Below are 15,687 nucleotides of genomic sequence, written 5' to 3'. Positions count from 1 at the left end.
AAAAAAAAAAACTGATGTCACTGGTGTAGATTAAGGTTTATCTATTCTGATCCTTGATGCGAGGTGTCTCTGGCAGCTCAGCCAAGCCTGACGCTCGACATCAAGGACCACAACTGATGACCTCTATGGAGAAAAGTGCAATGTAGAAGGCTCAACTGCTTGTTGTTTTAATTGTTTTATATATATACACACAACATTGCACTTTTTTGGAAATTGTGTTGGAATAAACTGTTCTCTCTTTGTGAGGTAAAGAATAGTAACAGATTCTGTTCTACATCTTTAAAGATGTTTGTTTACTTATTACCACGGTACAAAAACTACTAAATAAATAAATGTTTTGATTGATCAATAATTTTGCACAGTGCGTCTTCTTTTTTTTTTCTTATAAAGATTTTCCCACCTCGAGGAATGTATGTGAACGCTTACTCTGATTAATGTAGGAAAACAAAACAAAAAATGGTTTTAACACTGATTAAATTTAAATTAGCAACATTGTTGATAAACTGTATTTTGGGTGAATCAGGAATGTCTTTGGGTTTCGGTTAGTTGTTGTTTTCTTTGGTTGTCACAGTGACAAGTTGCTTGGCAGCTTTGGCAATGTCATAGGCGCACTGGATGACCTGAGTGACCAGCTGAATGCTCCGACGGGCAGGTTTGCTCTGCGGCGCTTCTGGCACTCTCCATTGGAGCCGGCTGCACTCGAAGTGAGCAGACACAGAGACCCTCGCACAGGTCTCCGAGGCGAATGCCTCTGTAAGGAAAAAAGGGGGGGAGGGGGGGGGATGATGGAGACTCAATAAGGGACTGACATGACAACGTCCATAAATAAACCCTCATTGTGGTCCATAGCCTGTGTGTGTGTGAGTAAACGTAAAACAAAGTAATCTAATAAATGGTAAACATAAAACTAAGTAATGCAATGAACAAGGTCTACCCAATATAAACAAGTCAGAGTAGATTCTGTTTGGTAGTTTTCAAACAAATCCCTTAATTGCTCGGGGGAGGGACATCGAGCTGTTTGTTGGGAGTCATCTTACCTTGGGAAAAAGGGCGGCCATCTCTTTCACAGCCACGCAGATCTTTTCTGAACAGGGCAGGAAGCTGCGGGAGATGGGAGACAAAATGTTGAATGGGCGTTCAACCACTCCTGTGCCATATATATATATATATATATATATCAATGAAACAGCTACCACAAACACTATTTATATTTATCATGAAACTAAAAAAGAGCAACCTGGAGTATCATTATAGTACCTATAAAAATAATTCTAAATATTTACACAGCTACGGTATTTCTGAGTAAAGCTTTATTATGTAACTAAACAGTGGTACAACTTTCCAGAAGAACCAGATTTAGTTGTCACAAAACTGCAAAAGAGGAGCAAAAACAACACTGAGTGAGCAGACAGCGTGTTGGTTGAGGCTTCTAAATAAACAGCGTTACTTTCAGTGACAATAAATACATCAACATCGTGACTTGTACTCAAACTGGAGGCAGTTTTTTTTCTGGCCGAAGACACCAGTATGCTAACAGTGGAAGCCAATAATCAAGCTGTGTGACCAGTGATGGCTTGGAAAGAAGTGCTATCTATATTTTCACATTCATATTATAATATTTGTGCACCAGTCACGCCAACAACCATACCAAGCCAAGTTAGCACACTATTCTTCAGAAAATTAAACAGAAAGGCATGATTTTCCACAATTATAGAATAAATAAATACACTCCTCATTTCAACTGGAGAATAACCGCGAGGAGGTGAAATGGTTAATATCTCACATGATGATTAAAAAAAGGAAAATTAAGTACAGTACTGTATAACTGACAAAAAACAACAAAAACCAAAAAAGGAAATGAATATATGGCACATACAGGAAAACCTCATCGACAAAACTAACTCGCTGTGGATTTGGCAGGACACAGGGGAATATATGGTCATGTGGTGTTTGTTTCCTGTCAGCTGCATTTAATGATCCAAGGCCTACCCCCAGCAGACACAGAGTTTGTAGGACACAAGAACAGAGGCCAGTCTATGAGGCTTAAAATCAGTAACTCTCACTACTGGTCCAGAATGCTGCTGGCTATCTGTATTACTGCAATCGCCTTGCAGCTCAGGTGTACATCAGTCAGTGGTTAGCTGGCTAAAATGAATGAAAACCAGCAGGGTCCCGGCCCCTGAGGACAACTATTGAAAACCACTGACCTAGAAGCAGCTCAGAGAGGGGATGAAACAGCAATTACCCTCTTCAAAAGGACAGGCAGAATGACAGAAACACAGCTGTGGTTGAAATATATGGCCCCATAGAGTTCAAGCTGTGGTTTATAGCGCATCAAATAATGAGAAGATCTGATTTTAGGAATGATCAATTTACACTTTTAAATCATAGCACGACTTATTAATTATATATGAATCCTTATCTACCTTTCATGTTTGGTCTCCTGGGCAGCTCTCAGAAGCTCCTGTATGTTCTTAGTGATCTGCTCGGTCTTACAGATGACGTCCTCTGTGCATGGCAGGGTGGCATCTTCCTCCCCCTCTTCCCCCGGCTCTACTGCATCAGAAGCTGGAGGGGGGCTGCTACAAATGAACAAAATCCATAATTACGACTTACTGCTGTATGCAAAGATACCGGTTTATACACTTGATCTTTACCACAATACAGAGTGTTGAATAAAAAAAGAGGTGAAAATTGCATATGGTGTTCCAGGCCATAACAAACATGGTTCCTTTTTAAGCGTGTTTAAACGTGTTTATTTTGGGAGTACACTGACTGTGACTTCACTGTGGTAAAACAAATGCAGTCTGGCTTGTAATTTGAATTTACAACAATGCAGCAGCGTTTAAGGCTGGGCATCACAGTTTAGTGCCTGTAGGTCCCATGTAAACCAAATGTTTATGAAGAACTAAAGCACTAAAATTGTTTAATAGTAGTTGACATGAAAGTAGCTATTGGTGTACTATATTCAGTATAGAACTGCACCCATTCATTTATAGCTACGCAACAAATAGCCAATAGCAGTGACTTTGACTTTTTACACTACATGTAATTAAATGGCAAAAACAGAGCTACATGATATGTGTAAGGCTGCTGGCTATTGCTCATATGTTGAGGTTTTTTAGCAACAGCAGGCAAGTGCAATTCCTTGTATGTTAACTTAGTCCTGTACAGCCAGACTGTTCCAATCAACAGCTCTTTCTAAACATCTGTCAAATCAATTGTAATCTAGCTTCCTCCTACACTAATATTTGCTTAACTCTATGTGACCCGTAAACTTTGTAAGCCTCTGCTACCAAAATGTCCAGAAACATTTCACTTAAAAGTTGAATAAATGTCTTATTCCATCTCATTCCTTCCTTTGACTTATTTCAATAAATTCTGAATGATCTCATAACTTAATATCAATTAAATCACTTTAAAAATTTGGTGCATACCAAAAATATTTGAAGAGCAAATTAGCTGGTTTTACCTAATAAATTAAATTTTAGTTTTTTTTTTTGGTATATCACTGGTGAAAATATAAACTTTGAAAGGATTAACTGTTTTTAAAATCTAAAATGTGTTGGATTTGAGTTTTGACAGTTAATGCATTTTTTTTGCAAAGGTGGGTACAAAGTACAAATGTTCTTACCCAGTCTCCTCCAGTTCAGAGTGGTTAGGCGTTGTGTCGTAATCATTCTCCAGCATGATACTCTGTCCTTCCAGACTACATCCCTATTGAGACATCAGTGCATTACCATTAATTAAATACAGTAATACTGTGTATGATTAGCACAAACATATCACCAGAGCAACTGTAGGCACATACAAATCAGAATCATGCATTTCTGAAATTGAAGTTCACACGTCAGACATTTTGTTTAAAAGCAGATGAAGAGACGAAGACAGGAAATAATACAACCAGGTCATTGCGTACTGAAGTGGATGCAATTAGTAGATGCGAAGAAATCTTGATGTCAACTGTGGGTGCACTTATCAGCAGCTAATAAGCACAGTGTGATGAGGCATTTTATCTCTCTTTCACAGGTACTGGACTCTGTGGTATTGGCTGTCTGATCATTGGAACAGCTTTCTCCGGTACAACATATCACCATCACTTCTGATGCTGACTTGAGCCAAAGCAGCTCAAGTTAAAGGTTCTCTGTGGATAAAAAGCTGGGAGTTGTTCAGATAGCTGAACTGGAGCAGAGGCACTGTGGTGCATGCAGGCAGGCAGGCGATACTGATAAAAAAAAAAAAGCAGTTTTAAAAGACACAGGTCAGGAGAGAGAAGACTGTGGGGTCAAGCAGGGGGACAGTTTTCACCATCCCCTGTGGGTGCCTCTGAACCGAGGGGAACTTCAGTACTTAACCCTTCGAGATCTCTCATCCCACGACCAGGACAGGGAAGAGGGGAAGGTAGGAAGGGAGGAAGCAGCCGTCCCCAAAGGACCCCTCCCAATCTAGAAAGGGGTCAAACCAAGTTGAGCATACTCATATTGAGATGCAATGAATGAATGATTGAATGAATGAATGAAAAACCAACACCAGCCCCAAGCCAGGCATCATTATTATGTCTTGTAAGGGCAATCCAGTGGGAACAGTGGTGCTTCTGTGCTTACGTTGGTTGGAAAGGGTTGTAAAATGACTCCATCCTCGTGCCGGGCTGTTTCGGCTCGGTGGGGGTACTGCCTCGGACTAGAGCCCGTCTCATACATGGACAGGGCTCGACCTCCGCGGGGTGGGTGTCGACCGAAGGGGGCCTGGAGGTGTTGTTGTCCGCTGGGGGTCTGCCATCGCAGTGTTGTGTTTTCGGTCTGCAGGGAGTTCAGCTGAAGAGAACAAAACATCTTTCAATTCAACTCTAGCTGGGGGATGATCTCCTTACAAAAGCTAGGGCCGACATCAATAATTGAGTAGAATACAGTTAAGCCTCCAGGAGAAAAGCAGTTCCTCTGTGTTGAGTTCATTGTCACCTCCCTTTTGTTTATAGTCTCGCATCAGTTTTTATCACAACAAAAGGTTTGTTTCACTGACAAATGAAATGCTGACGCACCGTGTTGATAAAAACTCCTGAAGTACGACCCCTTGAGAAACTGCTGCATAAGTGGTTGCCCTTATTTGCTCGAACAGCACTTAGAAACTGAAAAGAGTGATGGGAAACACGCCTTGCTCAGCTTTCTGTCTCACAATAACAGTCCACATTAGTATGTAAATGATCAGAAAGTTTTATCTTAAATCCCCCAAAGGTTGACTAACAAAACTGATGATGGTCTTTTTCTTAGTTAATTCATCTTAGTTAATGTGTCTGGCTGTGACAATATACCGAACATGAATATTAAAAGAAGATGACTTTAGAGGGTGGTTTGCTTATATGCTGGGAAATGTCTTGGGATTCCATTGTGTCAGCAACTGAGGTTTTGGTGGGTTCAAGAAGGGTGAAGAAGTTAAGGGACTGGAATAGCCACTTCTGTCAGAAAAAAGAAGCAGTATGGTTCAGGAGTAAATAAACCAGCAGGAGGAGGCAGTACATTGTGTTAACACTATCTCTAAGCCAACTGAAGAGAGAAAGAAAGTGGGCTGTGAAGAATCTTGAGGCGTGTGAGGAAACCAAATGAAATACTGCCATCTCCCAAAATGTGTGCGTAGGTGACAAACCTCCACAACATATTTTCTAGCCGTGCATATTTGGTCTATCTATAAGATGATACATTTAGTAACATTATCAGTATCATTATCAAGTATCTGGCAGCGGCAACCAAGAACAGGCACAAACAACGGACGAATTAACTTGTAGTTGCCTGTAAACCACAATGACTCAGTTTACACTTAGTCACTTCATGCGTATTGGGCAGATTGGAGAGATATAAGATCTAAAAAAAATTCAGTCATTGCATCCAAGAAAGATTCGAGACAGACTGAAATCTCATTGCCAAATGTTAAAAAACAAAATAATAATCCAAAACTGAGGCATTTGGTAGAAATAAGTTTTACAAAAAAAAGTGAGAATAGTGAAAACAGTCCACACCCAGGTCCGTGTATTTCGCTCAATAACCACGATGTTGAAAACAGAGGCTGCTGCTGACTTTTTTCAAGTATAATATTTAAGAGGTTGCAGCAATCTTAACAGAGGAGGCTCTATTCAAAATCTCAGCAACTGATACTGAAAAAACATGCATGTCTGAATACCACTGGGGCTAAGGAGAACACTTTTGTACTACCAAGAAAAGAAGAAGAACTGAGTGACGTGATACGCCTGGATCTATAAATATAAAGATCGTTTGTTCGTTGCCAATGCTTGCTATAGCCTTCTGGAGGTATCGGTGATCTAATTTCATTTTTGTAATGGTGGCCGCAGAGTTGAAAACTGGTGATTCACCCACACTCAAACTCTAATTACTGCAGCCTTAATGTAGGCTTGTGACTGGTGGCTGTTTAATGGTTCTACAGATTTACGATGTCGGATCATAACGTCCTCTGTGGATACCATTTGTTGATTAGTACTTGGTTCTTTTGACATCTGTGAATCCTCACTCTGTTTTAGACCACAGTAACATCCAATCCTGTTTTGCTGGTTAACTGAACAGCAGAACAGAGGAAGTCTGGTGATTGTTAATCATTACCACAGGAATTGTACCCCATCCAGAAACATAGCAGCCATTTTCTCTTTTATACCAGTAGTGAAGAATTTCAATTGAAATTATAACAAGTATCGAGTTATGACCTTCTACGGTATTTCCATCCATTTATATGTCAAAATCTGGTCTTCCCTGCAACTACAAATTCATGCACTGTATAATTCATACACAGGATAATTTTAAAAGGGGAAGAGGCTATGTCTGACACATTCAAACAGGCATGACCTGAATATAAATTACTAATGTCCGTGGGTGAAAGCAAATTACTCAGTGTCTCTGGTAACACGGAGAAGGATCAAACCTTGCACACATAATTTTAGAATTTGAACACTAAATGTGTTTTAGAGTCAAGAGGAAAGAAAGGCTACAAACACAGCAAGTATCAGAGAGGATGTAAACCATTAATCCAGTACAAAGTGACCCATAATCATGGATCCTGAAATATTAATGTGTACTACAATTTAATTTAAGAGATGTAAATCAAACTATGAGGGCAGATTGAGTACACAAGTGTAAACGATCTGCAGTACAATTCCCATTTTGCTTATAAAAGTGAATTTACCAACCTTGCTCTGCATCGACCGCAGCTCTTCACTAAGGTGACAGTTGACTTTAAGGAGCTGTTGTATTTTGGCTTCTGATGCAGTGAGCGCGCTCTTCACCTCCATAAATTCCTGCACTGTGATTGGTCCATCGGAAAGGTCGGATGACTCTGAGCTCTGCAGGAAAACATATTACACGGGATAGGATTCATTCAGTCAGTTTTTTATTATTTTATTTAAATATCTAGATTGTATCAAGTCCCCAAAAAAAACATTAACCTTGGTCCTTCTATCATTGCAGCTGTCTCCACAGGTGGCCTCTTGCACTGGATCTTCATCTGATGCCACACTGTCGTAATCTGGCTGGTCATTGTCCTGGCTCTCACTGTTATGGCGACTGTCTATTCCCTGAAGGATCAGCTCCACATTCTCTGAAGGCAGACCACCAGATCAAAGTATTAAAGATCAAACAGGCCCTACTGGGTACAGGCATCTGTATAAATAAAAAAAGCTAAGGAACACATTTTATTTAGCATTCAGTCCAAGTCAGGACTTCTTTTTTCTTCATTAGCCCTAACAATCCTCCTTTAGTATGCACATGGAAAACAAGGCTATGGTGTGGTTTGCTATAATATACAGAAAGCAGGAGTTTTCATTATTAAAGCCCCAATCCACCATCTGTGTTTAGCTACAATGCTGCACAAACATCAGCACATACGGTCCACATTCTAATTGTGGCCTTTATAGCCGAGCCCACACGATCCACATTTATATGCAGAACTCACGACTGACTCTTAATCTTATTTGCAACAACCAATTTAGGCTTTTTTCGCTCCTCTGTTTTGTCTCTATCTTTTTTTGTATATACTAAGGAACACATTTACTGCAATACAAAAGTGCATTAGCAAGAAAATTCAAAGTCTGTTGAAATTAAGAACTGAAAGACATATTGTACCTTTGGGACTTTCGCAGGAATTACCCCACTGCCGTCGTTTAGCATCAGTTAAAATATCAATGACCAGGGTGGCAAACTCGTGAGCACTAAACCGTGCCAATTTTTGACGACCCTGAGAAAAAGAACGTATCAAAACAGCGCTGTCAAATACAGTATTCATGTGACGAATTGAGGTTTAAAACAGGAAGTGACACTGATGCTGAACACTTGCCTGGTTTCTGGTAGATGAGTACTCTGGATTGACAGGCAGAAAAGGCACAACTGTGGTGTCGGTTACAAGTGTGCTGTGGTTCTGAGTGGCCAACCACACTGAAAAACACAATGCAGCACATACAAGATAGAAATGAAAGAGCAGGCATAAACAGCATTATATATAGAGTTTGTTTTTTACAGTTTTGGAAATTTCACCTGCATCTGTTTCTCTTCGGTCAACTTCATCATAAACATCCATCGCCAGTTCTTCAAACTGATGGTTACTTAGCTGGAACAAAATAAAGCAGTATTTCTGGTTCAGCTGAATAGCAAGTGAATAAGAATACATTCTGGAGCTCAGACCATATACAAAAATATCTCACCGACTGGAGCTTCTTCTTTGCTGCTTTAGCAAATTCTGACAAATCTAGGCTGCTTTAGACGAAAGAATTCAAATTGATTATTTTTCTGCTAACAAAATTCCACACAGAGAGACACATAATGGCAAAACTAACACACATACTTACTTATTTCTTATCCATCAAAAGAATGCAGCATAGGAAAAATAAGATTATTATTAATTTGTGAATGTCTATCGAACTGCCTTCATACAGAGCCAAAGTAAAACATGTCAACATCTGTGCATGACAACATCTTAACTAATAGATATAAAACAACATCCCTATGACTTAAAACACCCAGTACCTGTCTGCCATTTGTGGGATGATGAAGTGTTGTCCGTTTCTGTGATCTACAACACAACAAGGACATGGGACTGAGCTACCATAAAAAACAAACAAACAAAAAAAACATCGGCCCTAAAATGTCATGCAGCAGCTACGCTTGATGTGTCTACTTACCCGGTCGTCTACCACAAAGGTAAAATGTTAACCGGTCAGTGAGTTCATACTGTATCTCCACTAGCCTCTCTGCCAGCTCCTGGTGCCCAGCTTGTCTGCATGGATTAGGAATAAAAGGTCATGTTTCAGAAACATGGGACTTTTCTAAGGCTGAATGCTTCGGGTAGGACGCCATTGAATTGAAGTTTTTGTTCCAACTTTTGCTAAACTAGTCGAGCTGAGTCAGCTAGTACACTGTGCTACAGACTTTTTCCTTCCTCTCTTGCCTCACTTAGTCATACTCTTATTGAATTAGTCACACTGACATGATGTCAGTGTGTCTGTGTATAATGTCCATTGTAGAGTGGGGCGTGCTAAATATTTTAGCCATTTCAGCTGAAGACTGTTTGTTTCCAGTTTGTAATGAGGCCTGTTCTACGCATTAGTGAGAAAGTAACAAAACGCAATATTTCGTCATAAACACCTCAACATATAAGTAGTACACATTTTATACATGCACTAGTTTGTTTCTGTGTACGTGCTAAATTTTCCAAAGGATGGAAAAAGGATCATTTCCTGTAGCATAGCCCCCAGTGAGCTGGGCTGTTCTTAAGGTGCTGCTTGCAGACACACTACAGGTTATTAATGTGAAGCACAACAATATTGTGGCATCTCTAAAAGCATAATGTGTTATTAACATTAAATAGTGTTGGTACAGACACACCCCTACTCATACCCTTAAAAAAAAACATACTTTAGTAGAAGAAATAGCCAGTGTTATATTAAAAACATAGGCCCTGTTTTACCTTGCATAATCAATGGGGGTCTTTCCACTGGAGTCCAGAGCCCCGGGATCAGCTCCATAAACTGCCAACAGTTCTGCTTGTAACATTTGTCCTGCTTTTGCAGCTATGTGTAGTGGGGTATTTCCTTTCTCCTGTTGTCCCCCCAAAAGAAAAAACACAACGATGAAGCATTAGTATTATCACAACTTAAACAAAATGTTTTTGCTTATTCCACTACACTTACTGGATGGAAGAAGTTGGCCTGTGCTCCCAAAGATAAGAGTCTTAGGCAGGTCTCCAGGTTTCCAGTCCGAACACTGGAGTGGAGTTGCTGAAAGGAGATTGACTAGTAAGTTTGTTTTAATTTGACTGTTAAGTGCTGCATACACAGAGTGTTGGCTTCATGAGATACACCGACCCAGAACTGAGAGACATGATGCATTATAGTGCTGTAGATTTAGATTACTGCAGGTAAGAATACATGAGGGGCATCGTTTCAAAAAGGTGCACGGATAAGACAATGAGTTAAGACAAAAAAGAAAAAAAAATTGTAATTTGTAAAGACTGATAGTTGAGCTCAGACAGCCTATACTACTTAATAGTCATAGTCCTAGTGTGACAAGTACAAGGAAATGTAAGTGCAGTTCATCAAAACTGCATCAATGTATGAATATGCCAAACCACTTCTGAAATGAATAGGAAGTGGTCATATATCAAAGTTAAAAATCCAAAAAGCACTCATTGTGCTGTGGTAAAGCGAGTGCAAAATGTAGACACATGTCTGGCTTTATTTCACCACAACACCACTGGTTTCACAACAATTTTTGCATCGAAAATCTAAAAAATGTTGGCAGATGAAAAAGTGTGGAGAAGTTACCACAAAAAAAGAAAAACAGAATATTTCCTCACCTTGCTGAGGTCTTTTGCGGTTACACTGTCATCCTCCCGACAAGGCATCCGATGGACATACGCCAACATCTGATATTTGGCCTTGATGAACTCTGTCTTGTTGGGACTGCAACAAAACAACAAAAGATGCTCACATCTAAAACCAGGGACACTGAAAAACTGGGCCACCATTGCTATTTTCAAGACAAAACCATGTCAAATAATCAACTATATATGTTGGTTTAAAACAAACAACGTTGAAAACATATGTCAACTGGGGACGTCCTAATGTCTAATATTGAAATCAGACAAAATATCTTTTTGAGTGTAGAGTATTTGATTTGTGGCAAAGCAATTGAGTGATCCAATATACCACATCACAGGATCCAGGGTATCTTGCTGTCAATTAAAATCGACAAACATAAACTCAGATATGTCCATGCCTGAACCCCTCCCCCTTTTGCAATTAGGGTTACAAATTCTGGGAAAGACCTCCCAAACAAATCCAATCCAAAGTATATCTATCCTTCCTCTCTGTCTTGTGAGCACCTTTATCTCTGCTGATCTCTGTACAGAAACTACAGTACAGTATACTAAATTAGCAGGGAAGCCAACAACAAAGCCCAACTTTGTTTTTAACATTAATAAACAAGAAAACTCCACCCCATGTCCTAATGTCAATACTAGAATACTTCCTTGTTTTGTGAATGAAGGAAGTTGACGCAGCTGCAGGGTCTATGTTTGACCATTCAGTGCTGTTCAGCCCTGATAGTCCCTGAACAATGAGAAAGCACAATCCCCCAAGAAGGGGCCATTTTTATACACCTAAAAAACTATTCTTCAGGAACTAAATTTAGTTCCTCTGATTTGAAACACAAGTTTAGTTCCTGAGTTCTTCAAAAAGCTCTCTGCGGTTGAAACACCTAATAAGATAGCATTCATCTTGTAACTTTTAATTTAGAATCGAGGATAGTTGCCTCCTGTTTGGTGCAATGCATACTCTCTGTTTCTGTCTGGTGATTGAACGCGTTGGCTCTGAGCATGAGGGTCCGACTCAGCATGGCTGTGTTTATACGTGGCTGAGTGTTTATCTTCACTCCACCAGCCAGACACCAGACCGACACACTGTTTATACCTGGCAGTGAATGTGGGTGACTTCATCACATCTCTCATTTTGTTTTTTGTTATGAGTTACAGTACAAACCGCTCCATGACAAAAAAAAAAACATTCGCAGTAAAGGAAAAGCTGCCTAAACCCTTTAAAATGAACTTTCTTGTATAATCAGTTAATCAACAAAACTGTAAAATCAAGCCCATATAGCTTATTGTGATTAGAATACTGCCACTTGCATTTAACAATCATTTTATTGCGTATTTTCCCCATCTGCATCGAGTCCTTAAAGTTACTTGAGACGGACTGGCCATGAGTCATCGCTGCGGCGCAGAGGGCCGATTCTGCATGTTCACTGACCTTAAGTATGGAAATCAATTTAGCCAATAGAGCTTTATAACAAAGTGCAAACAAGCGCACCAAAATCAGCACTGACACATGAAAATCCTTAAAAGCACTTACTGAACTCTGTCCTGGGGGTTGGCTTTGCGCTTCCCACTCACTGAAGAGGAAGGGTCCAGAAGACTATGCTCCCATATGGAATTAGCTCCATTGCCATACAGCGTCTGGACCATCTAAAAAAAATGAACCCACATAACAGTTTACCTGAAACCATTGACATTATATATAAAAGGTTGTCCTCTAGTCATTTGGTGGTGTGTCTCATGGTGCAACCACGGTATCCAGATTCAAATAAACATCTTTTGCATCTGTGTGTTTGGTGCAGGGCTTGTGTCTCCTCACCTGTAACTGGGAGGATGGCCACGGAGAATGAGTCAGATGTCGGACTTGAGAGCTGTGTCGCCCCAGACCTCGATGGATGCTGCAGCACTCATCGCAGATCAACACACCCCTGTTAACAGAGGCCCAACGTGGCTCTAGAAGAAGATGCGAGGGTTAGTTAACCCAACAGGCTGACCTTAATAGAAGAGTATGACCTTACACACAACCTTAACCCGAGGCGTTTATGGGGAACCAGGCGAGGACATTGGCTAACACCTCTTGGTTGCTTGCTTCCTAATGTCTTCGACACATCCAAAAATTACAAATTCAAACCGGGGGACAATATTAGCTACTTGTTATCAGTCATTTTAGTCGTAGCGAGCCAGCTCGTTAAGCTAACCCATTCGGTGAAGCTGACACAACGTTATTGGCTGGCTAGTTAAACTATAAAAACATCACTGAAGACAATTCAAGCGAAGAGTTTAAGAATCAGACAAGTTAATGTGATTACACAGACGCGACATATTTTAACAAACGTTTCCAGCTCGAGAAACCTCACAGCATTTACAATAACCCATTTAGGTCATTTCTAGTGAGTTACCAGCGTTTGGTAACGTTAACTAGGTTAGTTTGGTTAACTAACTAACTGTACGTGAGTCGTAACCTTAGGAAGGGCTAGCTGCTTAGCTAGGCAGCTAAAGCTAGCTGGTTTGGCATCATTACCCGGGGCACTGCAATCAGCGCAGACCTCTCTGCTTCGTACTCGCTTTGACATCCCTCGACGTAAATCCTTAAGAGTCCAGGAAAGACAGATATTTGGAAAGGTACGTTACAACACAGCTGGACACAGATAAGACGGGATATTGCGCCCCAGCAGATTGTCTGTAGCGATTCTAGCAGGCAAAGCCACTGTGCTGGTCTGCCCTCCCTACTGTTGAACAAAGCGGTGTCCCATTCTAACACTCACACTGCCTCCTCGGGTGCTTCCTCGGGTGCTTCCTCGGGTGCCTCCTCGTCCGCTTCCTTCCTTGTTCCCCTTGATGTCTGTCCTATGCGACTACATTATTGACCGATTCGCCACTAATAAGGGGCAGTGTGATGGGTGCTGTGTGTACTGTATGTGGTATTAAAATGTGAGCTTAAAAATGTGACAATCTGGTGTTGGGTATTGATAAAAAAATAATTCAGAAAACTTTTACCAGCATGTCTCGAGTGCATTTCTGAGGTACTTCACTTGAACATGCAACTTTAAACTACTGCACATTTCAAAAGATTGCACTTTTTACTCCAATACAGTTATCTGACAGCTAATGTAGTTACTTTGCAGACTGATATTTTACAGCCTCAGCTTATAAAATATGAGACATTATTAAATATATATTATATATATATGTTCAATAACTTTGTTAAAATGAGTGCCCCATTGACCATCTACAACACTAACATGCTGATTTATAGCATCAGTTAAAATGATATCAATTGAACACTCTTTCTGCTTCATATTAGTACTTATCCTTTAATATTTAACTGCATTTTGCTGATTAATATGGATCTTGTGGGATTTTAATACTTCTTTAACCATAGATCTCCACCCACCGACACTGTCAAGGCATGTGCCAGTTCCACACATTTAATTTTCAACAAAAATGCATTTAGTTCATGCCTATGTATCAACTTAATTTCTAGGCTTTGTATTCAATCTTACTCATTTAAAATCCTCTTGTCCTCTTCTTCTCTGGTTCACTTTAGCATACACCTCTGCCTGTACAAAATACATCCTATCCTAGATCTCACTGCTTTCTATTTCACGTCAAATGTTACTTCAGTGTGATTGGACACATTTCATGGACTTGCACCTCTTCCGCTGCCTACTGCCGCGCCATCTCCAAGGAGTAATAAAGAAACAGTCATTGGACCAGTCGGCGGTTAAATAGGCAAAGTGTATCCAGCCCAGCACCAATCTGAAAAGCGTTTACTTATCATTCCCCTGCTGATGGGGGATTTAGATTGTGTGTTCTGTGGTCAGTGTGTTCATTCATGTTGGTTTTTATGAGGAAATGAGCTCGTCTGTCTGCAGTCTCCCTTCTCTTTTAATTTCAGGTTGTGGCCAGTATCAGTGTCATGAAGACTCATTGCCTCTTATTCAGTTATTAATTTGACCTACTGATGACCCAGTGTGACCCTAGAAAAAGGGTCTTAATGAATACAATTTTTTGGCATTGGTGCTATGCGAGATTTGGATTGTGCTGATATATCTTTTGTTTCTGCTCCATTTTCATTTGTGATGTTTTTACCCTTGTTTTGGTAGAGTGTCAGTTGAGGTTTAAGGTTTTTATACTGTAACCTAGAGTGATCAACCCATGACAAAGACCAGAGTAGGCAAGGGGGGGGGGGAATATGCCAATATATGGCCTACTGTCAGATGATATAAATGTGTCTACTGCAGTAATTGTTCCATGCTATTAATACCATGTTACTGTAACTATCCTGTTAATATCTCTGAGTGTATTAGACCATTGTGGTCATTGTGGAGCAGGACTGACAATTCAGTGACAACACTGGATCTTAATATGGTTTTTATTATGGTTATTATACCCATTAACAATCTCGCAGTTGATTTAGAAACAATAAACATTATATCACAATATACAGTAAGTATTGATACTGTGCTATAAACTCTGTATACCATACACCATAATATAGAAATGTATCCATCCAGTGAAGAGGGTGTACAAAATAAGAGGAACACCCTTTAATGTAATTCAGTGCAACAAGCTACGGCCATGAATACTTGAACAACACCTCTTCTGTCTCCATAAAACCCAACCATTATGTGTCTCAGCCACATTAAAATTCCAATGTGATCATCGGGATGACCATAATGAAGTACAGCTTTGCCAAAGCTGAATGGTTTACATATCACTACACTATACAACTTATAAATAAAATAATATATGCAATAGGATGAATATAGTTTAACAATAAAATGTAATGTTAATGGTGGGGTGGTGAATGCATTAAGTGTTTCCGTT

At 40.0% G+C, this 15,687-nt stretch overlaps 1 protein-coding gene across 7 annotated transcripts; it reads right to left on the bottom strand.

Moving 5' to 3' along the window:
* Positions 1-6: 6 nt before the first annotated feature.
* On the bottom strand, positions 7-13,620 carry git2b (G protein-coupled receptor kinase interacting ArfGAP 2b). Of its 7 annotated transcripts, XM_035668001.1 has the most exons (21): positions 13,379-13,619; positions 12,677-12,810; positions 12,395-12,507; positions 10,843-10,948; positions 10,178-10,264; positions 9,955-10,085; positions 9,170-9,264; positions 9,015-9,060; positions 8,693-8,744; positions 8,526-8,598; positions 8,329-8,426; positions 8,118-8,229; positions 7,442-7,593; positions 7,187-7,339; positions 4,605-4,814; positions 4,356-4,445; positions 3,635-3,717; positions 2,427-2,582; positions 1,038-1,101; positions 659-751; positions 7-620 (listed from the first exon to the last, which is right to left on the bottom strand). In XM_035668001.1, the coding sequence occupies exons 1-21, from the start codon at positions 13,428-13,430 to the stop codon at positions 543-545; spliced, it is 2,178 nt and encodes a 725-aa protein (XP_035523894.1). In that variant the 5' UTR covers positions 13,431-13,619; the 3' UTR covers positions 7-542. The 7 variants fall into 7 exon arrangements, with proteins under 7 accessions (XP_035523894.1, XP_035523888.1, XP_035523887.1 ...); XM_035667995.1 differs by lacking the exons at positions 7-620; positions 659-751 and adding an exon at positions 8,837-8,842 and having other exon boundaries at positions 1,014-1,101; positions 2,427-2,579; positions 13,379-13,620; XM_035667994.1 differs by lacking the exons at positions 7-620; positions 659-751 and adding an exon at positions 8,837-8,842 and having other exon boundaries at positions 1,014-1,101.
* Between the last annotated feature and the right edge of the window lie 2,067 nt (positions 13,621-15,687).

The sequence above is a fragment of the Morone saxatilis genome, unplaced genomic scaffold, assembly GCF_004916995.1.
Source record: "Morone saxatilis isolate NCDOM2014 unplaced genomic scaffold, NCSU_SB_2.0 Contig21, whole genome shotgun sequence".
In the NCBI taxonomy this organism is placed as follows: Eukaryota; Metazoa; Chordata; class Actinopteri; family Moronidae; genus Morone; species Morone saxatilis.
The sequence above is the reverse complement of the archived record's forward strand: the minus strand, read 5'-3'. Positions and strand labels throughout refer to the sequence as shown.